Source organism: Pelodiscus sinensis, chromosome 2, assembly GCF_052426305.1.
Source record: "Pelodiscus sinensis isolate ZL-2025 chromosome 2, ASM5242630v1, whole genome shotgun sequence".
Taxonomy (NCBI): Eukaryota; Metazoa; Chordata; order Testudines; family Trionychidae; genus Pelodiscus; species Pelodiscus sinensis.
In genome coordinates this window covers 105,598,860-105,621,160 of record NC_143053.1, presented here as the reverse complement: position 1 = coordinate 105,621,160, position 22,301 = coordinate 105,598,860, and the positions used below count along the sequence as shown (strand labels likewise).

Below are 22,301 nucleotides of genomic sequence, written 5' to 3'. Positions count from 1 at the left end.
GGCGGGCATCTTCAAATGTTTATATTTGTTGTATTCAGTCAGGAGCTACACTAGCAATGGACAGATATGCACCCATTCCTGTTACAGATGCTTAGGAATGTAAGGTTGTTCAGACAGACACTTTGTATTATAACTGGAAAGCAAAGGTGATGCACAGGTAGAAAAAGGGAGGGGCAAAAAGTGACTCAAAAATATTTTAAAAAGAGAGATTTCAAGAAGTTAAAAATACAAGTGGTTCAGTCCGACTTATTAAATAAATTATTGAAAGAAAAGTGGTATAGGAAAAAGACTAATGTAAACCAGGCATAACCCAAAATAAACAGAACGATAAAAGTTGTGACAACATATTAGTAAATCTTTTTTGTTATGCTCTATTCCATTATTTATATCTTCTTGCATTTGTACTCTAATGGCATTTAAGCAGACGCTGGGATTTTTAACCATAAACCTCTGTTGAAATAGGTATGTGTTGTAGTAGAGAACAGTTTCATTAGGGTTAGTTTACCATTCAGATTTTAAGCTGATGTGGCAACTCAGCATGCAGAATAGATCCTGCTGCTCTCGAGGACGGTTGGTGTTTTTAACCAGGTTGAGAGTAGTAATAGTAGCCCTTGCAGGGGACCTTGAGACTCAATATGCTGACCAAGGTGAGTGTTCAGCACAGCTGCCTCCTGAGGGTCGGGGAAAAGTGCTATGGGAGGATTTTGGAGCAACATTGAGCTGGCACTCCAGGAGATACAGTGATTGACATTGGCAGGGTCTGGTGTGCAAAAGGTGGCAGTGTTGTTGGTCCCCTATTTTGGTCCTATTTTGAAGGAACCAATGAGGGGGAGGGTAGTGAAATAGAAAAAAAAAAGCCCTTCCCCCCAAAATCCTCTTCTCTTTAACCAGACTGTTGCCAAGCCAAGCAATGGCTGTACTGTTTTTACAATGGATTTCAGTGAAGAAACTGACTCAGTATGGCATCAGCACAAATTCTTCATCATGTATGAGAAACAAATGACATAAATAAGAAGAATTCATGATGGACATTATTATGAAGGGGAAAATTTCTTTGCACTTGGTGTACATCATCAGATGTAATTAGTGTGTAGTCAATCTAATTCCTGCATTTTTCCACAGGAGTTCAGATATGTGCTGGAAAATGGCTTGAATTTGAAAGCATGCCCTTCTGCTGGGATCCGAGAAAAAGCATCGAGTTCCAGGATGGTGGTGCAACTTCTTTGGCAGCAAGGAGGAAGTGGACTGAAGATCATGTCTGTCAGCCTGGCTTTACTGGCAATTCTTGTTACTTTTTTTACAGAGGTGTTTAAATAGAACTCTAAACGGAATGAAGCTTTTTTGAAGACAAATAAAGTGTGGATTAAAATCTTCTGAGGGAATCCATTTAAGAACAGATGTAAATTGAGCAATAATTTGTATTCACCCTGAGCTTTTCCTTTCATCCAGTTTGAGTGAGACCCATCCTCCCCCTATTTTCATTCTGTGGGTTATTTTATCAAGAGCAGGAAAATGGTGGGTCACATCAGACTCTTATTTGTTTTCATTTTTAAAGAAATACAGGTGTTTGCTTATTTGTTTTTACAGAGCTGCAGGGAAATGTGTGTGCAGGAAACCCATTGAATAATTAAGGAATCTTTTTTCATGCAAAAGTATTGGTTATTTCTTGAGATGATGAATGTTTGAAGCGGCCTTGAACATCTTTATAGATACATGTCCTTTTATATTAAAATGAAATATTCAATAATAGGACTGCTAAACCATTGCAATTTGTCATTTGTCAGTGCTGGTGTCACAGCCAGCTTTGAAGTAACTTTGACATACCAAAACCAATCATCAATAACTCAGCCTCTCAACTAGGAGCATTACAGAACATACTTACTTTGTTCTAAATATATCAAAAAATTATTGTTTCATAGAAATAATTTGAACCCTTTTTTTCCTGATCACTGAGTAGGGAATTTATCTATTTCTTCAAAAGGCAAATGTAATGTAATCAGCAATCAGCATGGGCCTGATCCAACAGGTATTGAAGTCTCTATAAATCTTCCTACTCACTTCAGTGGGATTTGGATCGAGCCTTAATTTAAGCAGAATGAGAAAACTAAGTTATAGCGGAAATTACATTTCATATACACCACAAATTGTCTTTTTAATCATATTTTTTTCCAGGAGGTAGAATTGTCTATGTCAGGGCTGGTCAAAATACAGCCCTGGCGCTGGATCTGGCCCACCAAGTCACCGAATCCAGTCTGCGGACCACCCTGTCGGGATCCTCAGGCATGCAGCTTCCACGTTTTAAAGTGCAGTCCATGTGGCTCTCTGCTCTGCAGGGAGAGGGAGGCTTTGTGTGATCTCTCCCCAGTCCAATCTTCAGCTACTATCAGCTGCAAACAACCAGCCAATAGGAACTGATCCCAGCCAATTTCTCCGGTCCTATTGGCTAGAAACAACTAGCTAATAGGTTCTGAGAAATTGGCCTGGGGGATGGGAGCATTGCAAGAGCATTGCTATCTTCAATAATCCAGGCAAAATGTAATTTTGTACAAATAAGATACATGGATAAGTTCTTCACTTCTACCTTTAATGAGTCCATTGTATCCATCTTTTCTCTCCAGCTCTCTAACGGAGTATCTTGTAAATAAACAGTTATCTGTAAAGGTTTCCAAAATTGCACACCCATTGTCCACACTGGCTTGTTTGTTTGGGGGTTTAGTTAGTGAGGGAGTTAAGACATGTTTGTAAAGGAGCTGTGATACACAAAGGTCCCCTCTGCCCTAGCCCATGAGTCACAACACTGAGGGTACATCTACACTGCGGTGTTTGATATCCCGGAAAAACTCTGCTGTATCCAGGGAACATGTTTGCTCTTTCACTTTTTTTTGCGGCAGTGCAAATACGCTCTTTTGGAAGCCCAGTGCAGAAGGGCCAAATTTCGGAAAAGCCTCTTCCAAAAAAAAATCGGAAAAAGGTATGAAAAATGCGGAGTGCATTTTGCATAGCTTTTTCCGAAAGAAAAAAAAAAGGTGTCGTGTAGACCTAGCCTGACTGAAGGCAGGAGGCTTACAATGCTTGTAGATAAGTTAGCAGGATGGATTTCTGGCCACATTAGCTTAAATGCAGCCAGAATGTCACCCACAACTCTTTATGATCTCAGAATTTCAAAACAAAACAAGCCAAAATTAATCTCAGCAGAAAGTAGGAGAAATTGGCTATGTATACTGTGGGCCACAAATCAAGTATTCCAAAGGTATTTAAATGTCCTTAGATCACCAGTTTGTTACTGTCTTCCTTTTCACTTTGAGGTTGTTCTTACACATTCTGTTATAGAGCATTCTTTATTTTCCTGTTTTGTCCCTGGTAAAGCTTTGAGTATAAATCAAGGATGGATAAACCAATTCTAATCAAATAAGAACCCAATAGGGCCTTCAGGCCCAATCCCCATTTGCTACTTGAGACTACCGTTGTAGACTAGCGATAAGCTTCAACTTGTCACTCTAGTTTACGGAGCAGGTCAGCATGCGTACATTTTATCTGTGTTTTGTGTTCCCAGTAGCTTCTCAGTGCCATTCAAGGTGTTTATTTTTAAATTGCACATCATCATCATGTTACAAAAAAGAGCATCCCTCTATGCATCATTACAGTCTGAGCAATCTCAGACATAGAGTCTGCTCTGAATTTGTTTCAGAGCACAGAACAAAAAAGTAGCCTTTTCCCCACAGAGCATACCTTTTGCAGTGTTTCCCTACAGCCCCTGCATCCCCATTCCCTCACAATGAGTATGTGTTTCACTATTTAGTAATTAACATTTTTTTTAACAAAAAGAAAGAAGAAACTGTTTTCTTCTTGTTACCAAAGGAGTATCAAATTTGTGTTTTTTAAATAACTGTGGTAGATTTGCAGTCTCTACTTCAAACTCTTTTCAATGGGGAATCTATTAGATCACAAAACTTGAATGGCAACGGCATCTTAAATCTGCTCTAAACACCAACCTGGTAATTTTTTTTCCTGCTGCTGTTCAGATAGGATTGACATTGAATCCTTTCATTATACAACATTCTTTTAGTGATGACATCCTCATTTAGCAATGAGCATAAAACATGCATTGTCTTTTTGCATAAGTCTTATTTATAAAGGAGAGAAAAAGAGAAAAGGTACCTCTGGAAGAGAGTTCATACACCTCTGTCACATCGCTGCCTGCATATTTCAGAACATGTGACAGCTTCTGTTAATTTAGTTTCGCTCCCTAGTTCAACTTCCCATATGGAAAGCTGGAATGATTTTTGAATAACAGCAAGTAATATCTGAAGTGGCAGCAATTGGCAACTTTGACACTGAGCTTGGCTATGGCCATTACCCAGAATCCTTCTGTTCTTCTTGGGATGCAATTACAATTTCACAGGTTGGAATTAAAATTCCCTGTGGTATGCAATAGAGTAACTGAAACTGTCAAACTGATTTCAAGCTGCTAATCTTTCACTGTGATATGAGTGAAAATAGACTCTGTCTTACCCATGCACAGTCTGACAACTTAAAAGCTCCAATCTTCCAATTCATTGGAATACATATGGAGAGCGGCTTGCTCTGCCCACACACAGGATGTCTATAAATATGTCTATAAAAATGTGTGTTAATATCAAGCTTATATTTAAAAATAGCTTGTCATGATATGTGTTATTTCAGGAACTGTGTAAGATAAAGATAAAAGAACATGCAAGAGTTCTAGGGATGTGGAGGAATGGGTATGGTTTTGCTACATCACTATATATAAAATATATTTTTTTCTGAATATGTGATATATTTCAGTGGACAAGAGGATAGTTTGTTAGTGTTTTAAATGGTTTTATTTTAACTATATTTGTTATATTTATAAATATGAATAAACATTTTGAAAATTAAAATTATACTTAGCACTCAAGTGTAGGAATGAGTGAGCTAACTTTTTTAAAGCTGTGGCATTGATGTGAGCAGGACAGAATAGGCTATGGAGAAGCTAGGGAATGCCTATAAAACTTCAGTGCCCGTCTAGACTGAGGAACAAACCCGCAGGAGTTAGTGGGCGCTTGCAAAGCCTCCACTGAATTCAACCAGGGCAGGAGTAAGCCTTAAAATTAGAGTGATCAAAACTGATCTAATCAGACACCAGCTAACTGTTCTCTTCCTTTAGCCTTGTCTTTCATCCTTTCTGACTTAGACCACTGTTGCTCCTACACTGACAGGAGTACCTATCCAAAAGGCAAAAGCTAGGCCAATAGAAGATGCATTCACACAGTGTTGGATATACCGGGGAGGAAGATAGAGAAGCACAACTATTAAGAGTGTGGGTTTTTCACACCCCTGACTGGTATAATTATACCAATACAGGCCTGTAGCATAGACCAGGCCTTAGTATTATCATTCATATGAAACAAATCTTTTTTATTTATGTTTGGGGGGGGGAGGGAAGGTAAGTGGAGCAGCCTCACTCATATTGGTAGGAAGGGAAATTATAAACTATTTAATTTTAATTTTAAATATATGCATATAATATTGAAGCAATCTAGCAGCAAGCCAAGTTTTGTGTCCCAGCCTCCTGCCTGTAAGGTACTACTCTTCCTAGCAAAGTTATGGAATGTCTGTTGGCTTTTTGTTCTGGACATGTTGCTATGTTCTGTTGTGACAAATTTACCATTTGAAAAAAAATCACGAATACATCTGAGTTCCTGCTAAAGACCTACTCAAACGTGTGCCAAAAACAACCGACACACCCTTCTTTTCCAATCCCACACCCATTTCTATGCCTTTTCCCATCTTTATGTGGAATCCCCTCCCAATACTCATTCACTAAGCCACAACCCTCTCATTTAAATCCTCCTAAAATCTCATTCTTTCTCTGTCTCTTACAAGAAATTAGACACAAAGGGACTTGGGTGTTGTGATGCACTCTCTTCTTCTCTCTTGCCCAGTGACTGTGGGTCAGAGCCTGAGCTTCTTTGCGTCTTGGTTCCCTATCTAAAAAATCATAATAATAGATACTTCCCTACCTCACAATCATGTTTGTGACACCAAAGAGCATAGGTTGCCCAGGAAGTATTTATGTTCAGAATTATATAAGTATCCAAAAATGATAGATTATTATTGTCAGTTTTGTGCATTCACATCCCTTTCCTGTCTCCCCAGTTGTCAGTTACTCTTATTTGTCATCTCTCAAATGAAACTGTAAGCCCCTAAAGGAAGAAAATGTCTTTTTATTTGCCCTTGGAAGCATCCTGTGCTGGTTGGGGACAAGATGTCTGCCAGTCTTGAATATCTTTTCAGGTCGACATGAATCTTGAAAGGAGCCACTCGATATGCACATCTCAAACCACCCAAAAGTCCTGAGCAGCTAAGTTGCATGTAGAAGGGCAGCTTGAGGATAAGGATAAGTTTGCATAGTACCATCTCGTGGTACAGATGAGAATACAGATGCCCTCTCCTCCACCCACCCAGCTTCCCCCTAAAAAAAATTCTAACCGCATCTGCAGGATCTGACACTTTCTCTTTTTGTCATATGAACTGATCTCATGTTAACAACTGGAATTTTTCACAGAGCTTGAGTTTCATTAACATACTAGTTCCAGGTGTTAGAATCCCCCCTGTAGAATGCTAATATAAAAAAAATTCAGCACACTCATTTTAAGGTTCAAGAAGCTATTATTAGCAGCTGCATAACGTAAGAAATACATTGGCAACACAGAAGGAAGCTACTACCTCACACAGTGACATGCTGTACTGTCATTTTCATCTATGCTTCTTTTTTCTCAGTATTTAGTCTTCAGTCCTGGGGTTTCTTTTTCTCCTGACATTTTAAATGGATTAAAGGGAGAAAAAAATCTCTTCTATGAAGACAGAAATCATGCAACATTAATAGAAATGTGCAAAAAAAAAATCTCAAATCTTTGTTTCCTTGGCACCAAGTTAGCAATGATAACCATTTTCCTGCAGGTAGAGTATGAACAAGGTACTGTATAGAAGATGATATGGCTTGGACACTTTTACTGGAGGCAAGATTTAGCATTTACTGGATTTAGACAGTGGAATAATGTACTATGCTAACAGAAAAGGTGATTTAGAGCTATGCTGTCGATTTGCTTGCTTTAAATGTTCAGTGTTTTTGATGAGAAAAGCCTAGTTTTGCTCAACTGTGCATAACACATAATGGCTACTCATTCCTTATTGTTTTGTGGGTGAGTGGTTGGCAAAGGTTAACTGTTTACACCTATAGAGTAGAAGGCATTCCTGATTTTTAAAAAGGGAGGAAGGACAGGTCATTTGTGCACATAAACTGAGGAAAGAGTAGTCTGTCTGTTTTAAGGGGATGAAGGAAAATGTACTGTCTGAGACCCTGGCCTCGCTGAAATCTATGGGAGTTTTCACTTCAGTGCAGCCATTGTATTCAACACCAATCTAGAAAGTAATATTATTTTGTAATGCTCAGAACCTGTCTCTCTGAGCTGTGGAGGCTCCCCCTGAAACATTTGGTATCTTAATAGGGTCTATGATTAGAGCTGTGATGTAGTGTGTGTTTACACTGCCAGACAAAGGAAAGGGGAAAAAATTCCCTTTAGTGTGGACTCCGGTTGGTAGAAATATAGGGCTATGTACTGAGATTCAGTGAGAAGGACACCTCAGCTGATCAGAGTGTAGCTCAAGGTCCAGTGTGGTTCAGCAGCAGATGCAGCCCTGGGAACTACAAGTTGTGGACTACAAACTGTAGCATGTTGGCAGAACTTCCTGGTTCCTGCCAGGAAGTTCCCTGTGCTCCTGCCAGCAGGAAGTTTTTCAGCACGATCACTGGCTGGGAGTGTGGGGCAAGCAAGCAGAGGAGTTTGCTGGCTGAAATCTTGTCCCGCGTTTCTTTACAGGTAGGACCAAAGAGGGCTTGAAGAGCACCCTAAAAAAGGAGTATAAATGGTGCAAAAGGAAAACATTGGTGTGTTTGTTGGGGAGGGGGGTTAGTTATTGTGAGGGGTATGGCATGTTTGTGAAAGGGCTGTGATAGCACAAAGTCCCCTCTGCCCTTGCCCCAGAGTCACAACACTGACTGAATGCAGGAGCAGGAGGCAGGTGAGCAGAGGAAAAGCTGGTGGACTGCAGTCCTGTTTTGTGTTCCTTTACCGAATAAAGCCTTGCTCCTGGTGGTTTGTCTGAGTGGGTCTAGTCTGAGGTGAGTGCACACTGACACACAATTAGGGTTGCTAGGTGTCCAATACTGACCCGGACAGTCCGGTATTTTCGCCCCCTGTCCAGGAAAAAAATTCAGAAAATACCGCATACCTTAAATGTCCGGTATTTTCTGATTTTTTTTTCCTGGCCAGGAAGCGAAAATACCAGACACCTGGCAACCCTAGCACCCGGGCCCAGGCCCAGCACGCGGCCTCCCCCCTCCCGCCCTCGGGCCCCGACACTCCCAGCCTCCTGCCCCCGGTCTTAGTGCTCAACCTCTCCCTTGTTCCTATCTCTATTCTACTATTCTAAGTCTGCACTCACTCTGAAAGGGGCCATGCTGTTTTATTTATTTATTTATTTTGCTCAACAACTTTGGCCTCCCCCCCCCACACACATTTTTTTCCTCAACAGAATTTTTTCCCCAATTTTTTTTTTGGGGGGGAGGCGGGAAGGAGGAGGGTGTTCGGTATTTTTGGTTCAACCATCTGGCAACCCTACACACAATCCTGGGCACCTGGAGGTGCCTCAGGCCCACTTCCCAAAGCTGTGAAAAAGCCAAAGGCCAGCTTATCCTGTCTTGAACAGTCTCGTGCTAGGGGTTACAATAGGCTTCCACACTGTTTGCCAAAGCACTTGTGAGGGGCTGGGTTGTTGGACCCCCCCCCCTTGGAACTGTCACTTGATGTGCTGAAACACCACTGAGCCCACCTGCCTGCCCACATGTGTGCCCCACCACTCTGTCCTGCTGAGCCAGGCCCTCAGGCCTCCTCCTGCACTGACACAGAGGTGGGGTCCCAGCCCTCTACAATATAATACAGACAGAGATCAACTCAGCTCTGGGAAAGCTCAAGCAAAAGGATTTGCGTCAGCACCCAAATGCGCAGCCTCCATGTATGTATTAGGAATGTTAGGGTATGTCGACACTGCATTCCTCTTTCGAGAGAGGAATGCAAATGCTGCTGAGTGAAATTGCAATTGAAACGCGGATTTGAATTTCCCGTGCTTTATTTGCATAATCGCGTCCAGGTGCTATTTCGAAATACCCTATTTCGAAAAAGAAACGCTGTCTAGACACGGTTATTTAGAAAGAAAACCTTAAGAAAACCCTACCTTAAACACGTAATTTCGAAAGAAGGGTTTTCTTTCAAAAGAACCGTGTCTAGACAGCATTTCTTTTTTCAAAATAGGGTATTTTGAAATCATGCCCAGATGCGATTATGCAATTGAAGCATGAGAAATTCAAATCCGTGCTTCATTTGCAATTTAACTCAGCTGCATTTGCATTCCTCTCTCGAAAGAGGAATGCAGTGTAGACATACCCTAAGTGTGTAACCATGTAAATGCATAACGGATAAGCATAAGCTCATTGGTTACCCAAACCACTACACAGCTACATGTGGCTCCTGGTTCGGCTCCCAGGGAGCTGCCTGCCATCCTGCACTGTTGCTTCTGATACCGCGACAGAAGCGTGCAGCAGCAGGCAAGAGTCAATATGTGCAGGGAGATAGCTTAAAAATGGGCTCCTGGGAAGCTGGCTGCCACTCCACTTTTATACAAGGCCGGCAGCCGAAGCATCCCAGGGGGCTGGCTGCCAGCCTGTGTGTAGCCATTTTCAGTGGTTTCATGGTTAGCAAATGTTAATATCCCTCGTATTTATCCCAGGTAAATTCATCATATTTTGCATAAAATTTGATGCACAGCTGCTTACCCCCACTCTCCGTAACAATTACTTACATGAGGTTTATTAATAAACAAAAGCATGGGTGTCCAGTATTATAGGTGGGAGAAGGCACTGCTTTCCCAAACCACCAGCCTGGTCCTACCCACACTCCTCCCTCAGAACACCTACTGTAGGTGCACTGGGAGCAGAGTGTTGCTGCCCCGAGTGCCTGCTCTCTCCATGCTCCGGCCTGGGGAGGCTGGACCCACGCATCCTCCTTCCACCCCTTGCTCTAGGGCTAGGAAAGCTGGGGCCACCTACCCTTCGCCCTCCCTGTGCTCCGAGCCAGGGGAGGCTGGGGCTGCACATTGCCCACCCTCCCTGTGCGGCCTGGGGCCACGCGTCCTCCTCCCTCTCCATGCTTTGGAGCTGGAGAGGCTGGAGACATGCAGGGAGGCTGTGGTGCTTGAGGAGTGGCTTGGCTCCTATGGGAGTGGGACCTGGGCAGAAGGGGCAGAGTTGGGAGCAAAGATGGGAGCTTGCCTCCCCCAGCCCTACTTTCACCCACCACCCATGAACAAAGTGATTTTTTAAGCATAAAGGTAGGATTTAAGTGGTCATACGACATAACAGACAGAACAAAGTAGATTACTAAACAAAATAGAACATACAAGCTAAACTTAATATACTAAGAAAGATGTTACATGTAATATCTCATCCTCTCAGTTCTAATAAGTTTCTTTCACAGATTTCCTTCTATCCTTAGCTCTTAGCTCAGTCCTCCCCCCCCCCCCCCCCACCTGTTCAGTCTTAAATATTCCCAGAAGTCATCATGGGTGGGGTACCTAAGAAGAACGTTGATTTGAATTACCTCACCCTTAAATAAGATTTGCATAAAGCAGCAGTCCATTGTTTAATTTTGACCCTCTACCAGCTACTTCTGGAAAAGTACAGGGTTTAAGATGGATTCCAGTATCAGGTGACATGGTCTCATGTCTCTGCAAGACCTTTGTCCCCATACTTCAAAGAATAATCCACATTGTAGGCAGGAAGGGTTAAGCTTCATTGTCTCTTTGTTAATGGGCCATTATAGCCTTGAAGTACCATTAATGACTCTCACTCAGCATGACTACATTAACAACATAGGTTTATACTCCATATTCCTAATTTGAGCTACAAAGTGGATACCTGCATACACATGGGAAAATCATATTCAGTAGCTTATAACTTTTCCAGTGATATCTGACATGAGGTCTTTCACATAAAGCATATTCCACTTATGGCATATTCAGAAGCATATTTTCATAAAGTGTATGGAATACCCTATCACAGCACTTATACTTCTTATTCCAAAGCTGGCAGAATTAATAACAAGTGACACGTTTGTTCAGTCCCTAAGACATTTCAGCAAATAACATTTTTTTAATCATTGCAAACCTGTGGGTGCTTTTCCTGGCAGTCTCTCCTGGGAATCAGAATGCCATTGCTTCCCATCCTGCTCCCTACCAGAGGCCACTTCCTTGTTGCTATGTACCATCAACACATTTCCCCGGACTGATGGAACATGAGGTGTCTTCTAAAACAGCCACTATGGGAAATTTGAGACTCTGATCGTAATGGCTACTTCCAAGACAGCAACACTGTTACCTCTCCAAAGGACCTGGTTTACTCTAGGAAACTGTCCTAGGGCTTTTATTAGGAAATAGTGTCTTGTGGACATTCCAAAAAGCATGAAGTCTCCTGTGTAACAATAGAGTGCCTAGTTGTCATAGTCCTTGGGGCACTTCAAAATCTCTAGTTTGTTAATAAGCATTATAGTCATTTTCTATCATGATATTTGTAATGCTGCAAACACCACAGTATAGTGATGCTGAGCAAGAGATAAAACTAAATCATTAGTGTCAGTAGACAGTATTAAATTGGATATTTGCTAGAGGCTTTATGAGCCATAAAAGTCAACACTGAACTTTCATTGACCATAAACGCCTCTGTGTATGTGATAAGGAAAAAACATGTTCATCTGTGGAGGATTAAGCAAGAGGAAACAGTGATCCAGTCACTGAGACAATCAGCTCGCAATCAGCAAGGAAGAGGGCATTCTTATACAAGGCACTGCTTGATCACCTACCATTATAGTAATATTAAGAAATTGAAGAAGAGTCACAACAACCAGGAAATACTGCAGCAGCCTTACTTGGATTCTGGCCTGGCTGTGGTTATCTAGTGGCTTAGAGAGGTGAAACCCAATTATAGTCTGTTTTTTTGCTTTGACTGTAGAAATATTGTATAATTCAACCCCAGTGCACATCACTTAGCCTGGCTCACATAGCTACCCCTTCAGGCTTTTCTGCATCTCTTCAAACACACAGGCCTGTTCCCAAAGTGTTTCCCTGGCCTTTAATTCAACCTGAAACCATCGCAAAATAAACTGGTTGCTGACCATTTTTTAAATTTCCAAACTTCTTATATTTCAGCACATGCACAGTTGACCTGATTCTGATTTTACACTGTATTTTAACAGTGGTTTAATTCTAAATCCTCTGAGACTAGTTGGGTCACTCCCAATTCATTTGAAGTACGTTAGATAAGAATTAGATGCATAGATTATTTCACAGCCCTTGCCCCATCATAAAACCGGAGGAGAAATCCCAAACGCATTGTAGGAGGAGCACTGCAAGAGCTAATATTAACTATTTTAGCAGATGCTTTACTCACCACAGTGGAACCCACATTCTTGGAATACAGTCTACACAGAAAGTATTATGGGTTTTACAACATAGGGCACCAAATAGGGGAAGTTCTTTAAAGTATGAGACAAGTGGCTATCCTAGTGCCTTTAGGGGGGTGTTTAACAAAATGTTGAAACCATTTATATGTTCTCTTATTAACAAAATCTTCTTAAAGGGCTGTCTGGCGGACTAGAATATAAACTTTATCTGTGAGGTGTGAGATAAGGATTTAACTTGAGGTAAAGTCAAAGCCAGAATAACCACTGAATTCTTACTCAACTGGTGAGGAAAACTTTTGAAAGATACTGTAGCCAGTGGTTCCTCTGTCCCACTCACTAGTAGTCTAGAACTGTTTGAGACCTATATGTGAGAAATGATGAAAATTTTCGGCAGCAGCCTTTTAGCAGTTTCAGTTATGGTCAGGTACTGTTGAAAAACATAGCTATTGTATGATAGGGGTATTTTAAGGAGGTTTGGAAACTATTGTGAATCACTTGCAACATCTAAGGAAGATTGCAATTATAACCTTATGAATCCGGGTGGTGAGAATGGACTTTGCTTATTCCAGCTTTATTCACTTTGAAATCTTGTTCATGAGAAAGGACAGATGTGCCATTTCCTGGTTTTGTTACACATGCTGTCACAAGAGTTGAGTCGTCAGCATCTAAATGCCCCTTTTGACTCAGAAATCTTTTGTGTGTGTGTGTGTTGACCAGCATCCCAGTTCATCTCTTCCTCCACACGTTATTGATTCATGTAAGAGAGGAATAAATTGGAGTGGCCAGCTATCAGTCTTCTTACAAAGAGGGCAAAAATCAGAGAAGCACACGCTACTCAAAAATACAGCCTTTCAGGGGATCCAGGAGGCTTTCAAATTCTGATCTCTTACAGCAGCAGCTGGATCAAAGGGCATAGATTGTTTGAATGTTAAAGTTCAATTATCCAGACACATTCTCTGTGTCAGTCAAGGAAAAAAGCTCCCCTAATGGCACAGACAAGCAGCAGACTTTGCTTCTTTTTCCCTGCCCCCGGAGTTCCTGAGGCATTTATGGTTAGGTGGTAAGTGAATGCTTATTCCTTGGAGAGGAAGTGTATTGTATGGTTGGCTCATTTCCTAGCATGCACTTTATTTGTCAGCATGGGGCAGTATTAAATGACAAAAGGACCTGTTCAAAAGTGTTTTTTAAAAAAAGCTCCAAAACATCTGTAGCAAAATGTGCTTGATGAAGGCTACAGTTCAGGAATTATTTCACTGAAAATGGCATCTATATTGTCTTTAGCTCATGCTTTTGACAATTTTTGGAAGATTTAGAAATTGACTAAGGGGGCAGAAGTTAGGTGTAGTGATTAAAAACTGCAGTTGTGATTCTTCAGTTCTTTATATGATGTGAACTTGGTGGGTTTTCAATGGTTTCTGTTGGATAGGTTCTATACCACAAGAATTATCAGAACTTGTTAGCACTGTTGGCAGTCCCAGAAGACGGGACAATGGTTACATGGACCTGCAAACTAAGCTGCCTTTCACCTCTAGAACTGACGCTAGGACCTCACCATGTTCTGAACCCTGTACTCTGAGTACAGGTCTGCAGTGGCCTTAGGATTTCCATATCTGGCTAGGAAAGGTTTCCTGTGGTCAGAGAATTGCAGAAGACAGCTTACAGCGGCCTTTTGAGGTCCTTCTGGTATGGGATGGTGCTGAAGCTGGAGTTCCCGCATGTTGGGGCTGGGCAGGGGAAGGTGCTGTGGAGATTACGGGCAACCCTAACACCCATAGGGCAGGCCAAGGAGGATTCTATAGGCCCCTAAGCCTGTCTTAAATTACTCCAGTGGCCGAAAGGGTAAGGTGGCCTAAAGCCTCTGTAGGCCGTCAGCTTTCCCCAGCCTATGCAGTGCCCACATGAATTCTCAGCTGCCCTTCTATTTTGCTTTTTTTTTTTTTCCTGCATGTGCTGATTTGTTTATATTTAGTAAGGAAATAAAAAGGAAAAACATACATTCTGCTTCATTTCAATTTGTTTTTGTTTAAATTTGGTCAGAGTCAGCCAAACTCTGGCTAGCTGGCAATGACATCAGATATAAAGGAGATGAAGCAGGTCTCTAAAAATGGCCAAAGCTTTAGAAGACCTCCAAGACGGAGCTACAATTTAAAAATGCTCTCTAGTCAGCTATTTTTGGTACAATAGCACCAGTCTAAGTCTCTCAACCAGAGTTCTGAGGTTCAGTGTCACAGGCTACCACTGGCAGTATTGACACATCCTTAAGAATGTACATATTGTGTTCAGGTGAAAAATACCTTCGAAATATGTTGTCATTTCTGTTGTTTAGTGCCTGCAAAAAAATTTGGACTTAATACTGGAACATAATGAGTCTCTCTAGCAAAAAAAAAAATTGCTTTTGTGTTAGGGTTGATTTGGGTACATTATTGAACCAGACATATTTAATTCCAATGTAGTAAATGGATCTCTGTCACCCCATGGAAGGAAGCAGGCGTGCCTCCATTACTTTTCTTTTAAAACTATTGCTGAATTGCTGTGTTAGGAACACATGAATTTAAATATTCCTGTGGTGAAGAGGAGGCACCTGTGCTGTATGGTGTTGATTTGGAAATATTTGGGAGCACTGTAAGTGCTCAGAGATTTAAATATTATTAGGGGGCTGCGCCACCTGCTTGCTATGCTCACCAACTCTCCTCTCTCCCTCCAGCCTGGCTCTCTCTCACCAGGGGGTTGGACCGGGCTGAGGCCACAGCAGGCCTGGTTCTCTCCCCCTGGCGGCCAGGGGATTGGGCCAGGCCGACGCCGGTGCGCAGCAGCCCCGGCTCCTCCCTGGACCACCAGGGAGGAGGGAGGCCGTGTGGTACTCACCCTCTCCTCCCCCTAAGCACCAGGGAGAGGGGAGGGAGGAGGCAGGTGGGACACACAGTGACGTAATGATGTCACTGTATGGTCCCAGAGGAAAAGGGTTTTTTATATATACAGAGAGAGAAATTTGCTGTATTTTATTGATTCCAGTGAGGTTTTGGTCATAGATCAGCCCATCCCAATTTGATTCCTTTCATATGTGGTTTTGTGAGAGATTAGAGGGGCAGCCATTATGTAAGAGAATAAGTTTCCTTCCAGTATTGTTTTCTCACTTGGTTCATAATAGCAGCTTATTGCTTTGTTTACTTGGAAAGACTGTATGTCAGCACATAAATAATCAACTGAGAATTAGATTTCTGAAAGGAAATATTTTCCTGCTCAATTCTTTGTTAATTCAGAGCAGTTTCTTTTCAAATGATATAGTTTAGAGCTTTGTGATGTAGTGCTACTTTCCCCCTATATCTAGCAGACAAAAGTCTCTGATCAGCTTTCATACTAAAGAGCTGTAGCTGCTGCAGGTGCTTGACTTTCTGTAGGATAAAGCAGTCCATAGCTCTGATTGCCATCCTTAGTGCCTTTTAACTGCCGTTTCCAAAAGTATCAGTACATATGGGGATTTCCAAGCTAACTTTTAAGCAAAACCAGTGGCTCTGCTCTGCTCTGGAAAAAACACAGAAACAATCTATTGAACATGATTCCAAAAAGTGCTTTTTCAGATAGTCTTTCACCTAGCCGAAGTATTTAACCTAAAAATTCTTTAGTGGCAAGGAACTAACCATATCATGCAGTCTTTCTGATCACATTTTTCACCTTTTATTCTGGCAAAGACACATAAACTTACAAGACACCAGGGGCACTGTACTCCCTTTCCTCTGATTGCATTGCATTGCACTGCCACAGTTCAGACCTCTTTTTGGAAAACCCTTTTAGGCTAAAGTATTGCCATGCCACTTCTCAAAGTTTGCCAGCCTTACTGTTCTTTTTAATGGCAGCCCTCAGAATCCGAGTGGTCCCTAGTAAAAGTGGTGTGCTTCACAACTCTTCTCTTCAGGATTGCATAATACACATCAGAGGTAAGAGATTTTTTTTAAAAGAAGGCTTTGGCTTCCAGTCTAACCCAACCGTGTACTACTTCACCCACCTCATTATCAGTTTCAACAGCATGGCTTGGTTTGAAAGATGAACAGAAAATAAAATCAGAGCAAATTGTGCCAGCTGTTCACACCAGTATAAAATAGTCGCATGGATTGGAGAGGTAATGCTGATCTTAATTCCTCCCTTTCATTGATGGTAGGAATATGCTGTCTGCACCAGGAATTCTAACTTTTTCTATCTGCCATTGGGCAATACCCAACGATTGTGCATCAATTAATATAAATTATTAATTGTAATAATAACTTCCTAGTAATTCCAATCATACAGTGAGACATATTAGGACCTACATCACTTCTCCAGACACTCCAACTTGACTGGAGCTAGAGGCTATAAAAAGAAGCCAAGTGTCTCAAAGAAATATCAGAAAACTTAGAGTGACACAGACACTAGATTTAAAAACATTGCATCTAGGTCTTTTTTATATGTTTGGGGAGAGGGTTTTTTCCCATTACTGTAATAGCTAGATTACATTTGTAGCTAGTCCTAGATCATTAGCTTTACCAGTATGTAAGATTGTCATTCTGAATGCGTTTCTGCATTTGACTGAGTCTGGCTGCAAAGTAACTCCTAAGGACTTGTAATACAATTGCTAAGGTCACTGCCAAATAAAATTATTGGTTAGATTTTTATTAAGTGATAGTGTGTGCCCCATCTGATAGTCTGCTGACAGTGCTATTCATTGCCCTGCTGGGGCCCTTTGTTCAACCAGCTCTGGAGGACACTCAGGATCTGCCTCCTAGTCAATGGAAGGACAGGAAGGAGACATTGTAGTGGCTGAGTTCCTGTTAGTTATTTAGTTCTATTGAATTTTAACTGTGTTTTTAATGCTGTGTTTGGGTATCTAGAGCTTTGCGTAAATGTATTTTAAATTATTAATTAAATCAAAATGTAAAAAAATCTAGTCTTGGCCTTCAGATTGCAGAATGGGAAAACAGGGCTAGGGAGTACTGCAGAGACAATGGGCCTGAAATGTTAACTGCCTTACATTCTGTGTAGTCATTTGCACCTGTACAAAGTGAATGTAAAATGTTACCATATGATGGTAGTAATTTATGCCCATTTTGCCCAGCTTGCATTGCAAGGAAATGGAGAATCATGCCTAATATGCTCATTCCTTAAGAAAGGGACATTGTGGCATTCGACAGATACTTCGATGGACAAATAAATAAAAGTTTTGATGGATCCTTCCCAGGCGGTAGGATGTTGGCAGTGTTGGAGAATTTTATTGATATAAAGTAGACAGAAATGGGGTTATTTTCAGGACCCCATAATTGATGAGGAAGACTTCACTTCATCAGCCCCAAGTCCTCAGGAGTTGAGAAAAAGAAATTCTATATAGACATACTAACTAGCATGTACAGTTTCTGGTGGGTTGGTGTTTCTGCATTTGCACTATAGTATGCACAAGATAGAATCTGTCATGTTTTAATGCATAGATTTTAATTTGACATTAGGGCATATTTGATCTTAATAATTTAGTGGTTCATGGATTATGTCAAACTCACACATTTTCATTGTCTCGGTGAGCTGTGCAGAGGTAACAGTTTACACACATCTAATAATCTACTTGTTAAGGTTCCCTAATACTAATAAGCACTGATGTTCTACAGCACAGTGGGTTTCTGAGAGATGCACTGTCAATTACCTATGGATTAAAAACCAATATGTTTTAACAGATTTTGACCTGAATGGGAACACCCTATTGGTTTTTGTGATGGTATCTCCTGCAAAAAGCTCCATGACATGTTTAGTTTTGATTGTTGGGTTGGAAGTCAAATTTCAGTAACATAGTCTGACTTGCATTGAATTACCTTACAATCAATAGTGTAGGCTTTTCTCTCTGTCCATACTGCAGACCTCAGCTTGTGTACCTGGATATTGCAGGGAGCAATGTGTGTCAGAACTGTATATGGTGCAAAGAGCCTTAAGAATAGAGAGAGAATCCTTTCTCTCTACACTGCACAGCTATTTCGGGATACACAAGCTGCCTGTTATTTTGAAATATTTTTCGAAATAACGGATGCGCTATTTCGCCATCCCGGTAAACCTTGTTGCATGAGTGATGAGGGATGGCTCAAAATTTGGCTTGTGCTGTGTAGGCTAGGGTTGTTAAATTGCGAGTAATTGACTAATTGAATAGTCCATGCAAAATGCATCAAGTAGTCGATAGGGTGCCTCCACCTTTGAAGTGGCGAAACAGTCTTAGTGCTGTTGCTACACTTTAAAGGCGAAAAAGCTGCATGGAGCCCAGAGTCAGCTGAGGACTCCACTGCTGACCCCGGGCTCCATGTGGCGCTACTGCTTTGGAACGCTGTGGAGAGCCTGGCATCAGGCTCCTCACAGCATTTCATAGCTGAAGCACTGCGTGGAATCTGGGATCAGCTGGAGACTCCCCCACTGACCCCAAGCTCCATGCAGCACTGCCACCTTGAAATGTCGCATGTGGCCTTAAGACACCGCAGCTGGCCTCAGGCTGCATGCGGCGCTGCCGCTTTGAAGTACCCCCTTCTTCCCCTTACTCCCCTCCCCGCTGCCTCTTTCTGATAGAAGCAGCGAAGGGGGGGAGGGGGGGGAAGCAAATAGTTGACTAGGCCTTCACAGCCCTAGTGTAGACACGCCAAATTTCAAAATAAGCTATTTTGAAATAGTTTCGAAATAAGATATGCAATCTGTGCTACACTCTTATTTCAAGTTTAGAGTGCTGTGTAGACACACCCTCAATGTCCTGACTACTTGTGAGTTAAAGACAGCTGCCGGGTGTGTGTGTGTGTGTGTGTTCAATGCAGTTTATATGTAAAGAGGATGATTCTTCATGTCAACACTGCAAAGATTATTTAGAAACACTCTGTCAACATATGTAACCATTAGCCTATCTGCAACTGACATCTTTGAGTCATCTTGTTCTGAACTGATATAGCCAGAATAAATTTCTCTTTAGCAGTACAGATGGAGACTAGGAAACCAAGCAGATGCATTGTAGCTAATCAGACAGAGGCTCAGCAGGGTAACTAAAATCTCTACTAGCATTCATATCCCTTCATGCAGTTTAATTAAAGAGCTTTGTGTGCATCCTTTTGTTTTATCTGTTGCCAGTGATTTGTCTCCTATTGTGGCTGTTCTTTCAAATAACCATCAATTTGCAGTGATAATCTAATGAGGAGAACCTCCAGTGCTGTTTAATTACATGAAAATGGTAATGAGCTTTGGCTGCCAAAGAGTTAAGGAACTGCTGTGGCTGCTGGCCATTGGAATACAAAAGAGTGAGCACCAAAGGGGCCCCTGGAAATATGGGACACTTTAAGCATCATTGCTGCACACTATTAAATGGCTTGTGCAAGTAGCAAGCCACCTGAACTTCCTTTACAGAGACAGAACTGAATTATTGAGCAGCCTGTTAACAGCAGGATAACAGAGCAGGCATAGGCAGCTTTTTGTTTCACACCCCTGTAATAAATACAAAGCAGCCAGAAGAAAATCTCTTGTCCTAACAGAGGCACATGTTGAATAAGCACAATGTGTCCTGCAGATTATTCCACTGCTGAATACCATGGCAGAAAAGACACTTTGGTATAGTCGGATGTCATCTGATGCCATTTTTATGGAGGAAGCAGCAGCATCAAAGCTCTTGGGGAATGCGGTTCTGGTACCAGAACTTGCCGTGGAAATACAAACCAAACTTTGCCAAAGCTAAGAAATCAGGTAATGTGCTGAGTCCAAATACAGTGGGTGATTGCACCAAGTTAATCAATTGAAAAAGATAAAAACTTCTCATTTTTGCAAGTTTTACTTCTTTATTGATGAGAAGTAATGTCTCAAAGCATTCTTTATATTTCACAACTATTTGGTCATTTGATTTTTTTTCTTTGCTATTTCTATGGCAAAGATCATACTGAAGTAAAGATGAAAAACAAAAGCGGTACAAGAGAGGAGGAAGAGAAATTACAATATGCACTGTTCCTTTAAGACAAGTGGTAGAGGGGGAATGCATGTTCCTGAATTCAGTGTAATGGTGTTGCTTGGTAATAATATGTTCTAATCCCTAGGATAGCTGTATGAAGCAAAACATGGCAGGAACTGCATCCCTATTTCTCATCACTATAACAACCACACATTGGCTGGAGCAAGAGACATGGGAAGAAACCAAGTATCTTGGAGTAAGAAAATCGAAAGAGAAAGATTATTAGAAACTAGGTTTCAAATCATTACTATCTAGTACTTTGCACACATTTGAAGAGAGATGTTTTTCACTTATTGTAATGACTAACACTGTGGAACTACATAGAGATTTCATTTTGCAGTGGTTCAGGAAAATATTGCCTTCCCTTCTGATCGGTGTTGGTTTATCATCCTATGTCCCTGGAGTTTTGAGTGTCACATTGAGATGAATGTCAAAAGCAAATCCTGGTTCTGCATTGAAACTGCTTGAAACTTAATTGTGCTTGTTTTTTGACACAAAGTGCAAAAATTAACCTAGAATAGCCAGCAGAGCTTGTGATAACGAGGGGTGGGTTTTTTTTGTTAGCTTAGTCTGTGGTTCAAGATTGTAATAAAAAACCCAAATCCACTGAGTTTTATATGGTTTTCCTACATACCTTTTAAACGGCTTTAATAACAACCACTTGAAAGTGAAACGTTTCCTTATGGAAATATATTTTCCTCTATTGTGTGTGCTTGCTCATTTGTGGCTATATAAGACTGGCTCTGAGGAGAGTCTGAGTTTTATATCTAGTTCTGTCTCAGTTTCCCCCTCTGTAAAATTCAGATTAATAATAATCAATTTAGAAGAGATTGGATAGGCTTAGCTCATTAATGCTTGAAATGTTTCTTACGCTCTTTAGAGGGAAGATATTATATAAATATTTTTATTTTGGAATGGATTTTTTTTTTGTTCTAGCAAACTGAAAATTAAAGAATTTTCACCCTAAGAAAGAGAAAAGTTAGGTCAGAATTTGGACCTCAACTCATTTTATTTGGCCAAAAAAAATTTTTTATCATCAAACCTGCAAAGGAGCATTGCTAATTGTTAAGCATGATTTTTCTTATGGGTCTTAGAGGTCCCTAAGAGTCTGCATTCCTGCATCAGAAATAAATAATTTTAGTTCCCAACTGTATCAGAGGCAGCCATATTCCACACAGGATAAACAGGCTGAACTATGCAGAAAACACCCCAAATTTCAAACCATCTGCCTGTATTGCCATATTGTCTAATCAGCCCTGATGTTCTGCAAGGCACTAAATTTGACTGCTATGTTCGAAGCAGCATTCAGTCTGTTGGACTTCTCACTTATAACCCCTCCAGTTGGGAACCAGTTATATTGGGGGGATGTCTTTATACTCTACAATTGCCTCCTTCCCTACTACTACAGAACTCTTTATTACCTGGCTTCTGTGTTGGCACAGACATGACCCAAACAGAAACTTCTGGCCAAAAATCTCCAAAAGAGTGCATAGGCTTCATGTACGGGCAGTCCCCGAGTTACGCGGATCCGACTTATGTCGAATCCGCAGTTACGAATGGGGATTTTCTCGCCCCGGAGGACTGGAGCGGCGGGACGCCTGGTCCCGCCGCCCGCCTCCTCCGGGGCGAGAAAAGCTGCTCCCCGTCTCCCTGGTCTGCTGGGGGAGCCAGCAGACCAGGGAGACGGGGAACAAAGCGGAGGAGGACCCGGGCCGGACCCGCGGCGCTGATCTGGAAGTGCCGCAGGTCCA

General features: G+C 41.5%; 1 protein-coding gene across 12 annotated transcripts in view; it reads left to right on the top strand.

Moving 5' to 3' along the window:
* Positions 1-2,676, top strand: part of CDKAL1 (CDKAL1 threonylcarbamoyladenosine tRNA methylthiotransferase) — a 585,431-nt gene extending 582,755 nt beyond the window's left edge. For 11 of the 12 annotated variants that reach the window (XM_089776363.1, XM_075921165.2, XM_089776362.1 and 8 more), the window contains one exon: positions 1,123-2,676. In XM_089776363.1, coding sequence (XP_089632489.1) covers positions 1,123-1,317 — 195 coding nt within the window. In that variant the 3' untranslated portion in view covers positions 1,318-2,676. The remainder of the gene's footprint in view (positions 1-1,122) is intronic. The other variant, XM_075921160.2, reaches the window with a different exon arrangement.
* The last annotated feature ends 19,625 nt before the right edge of the window (positions 2,677-22,301 follow it).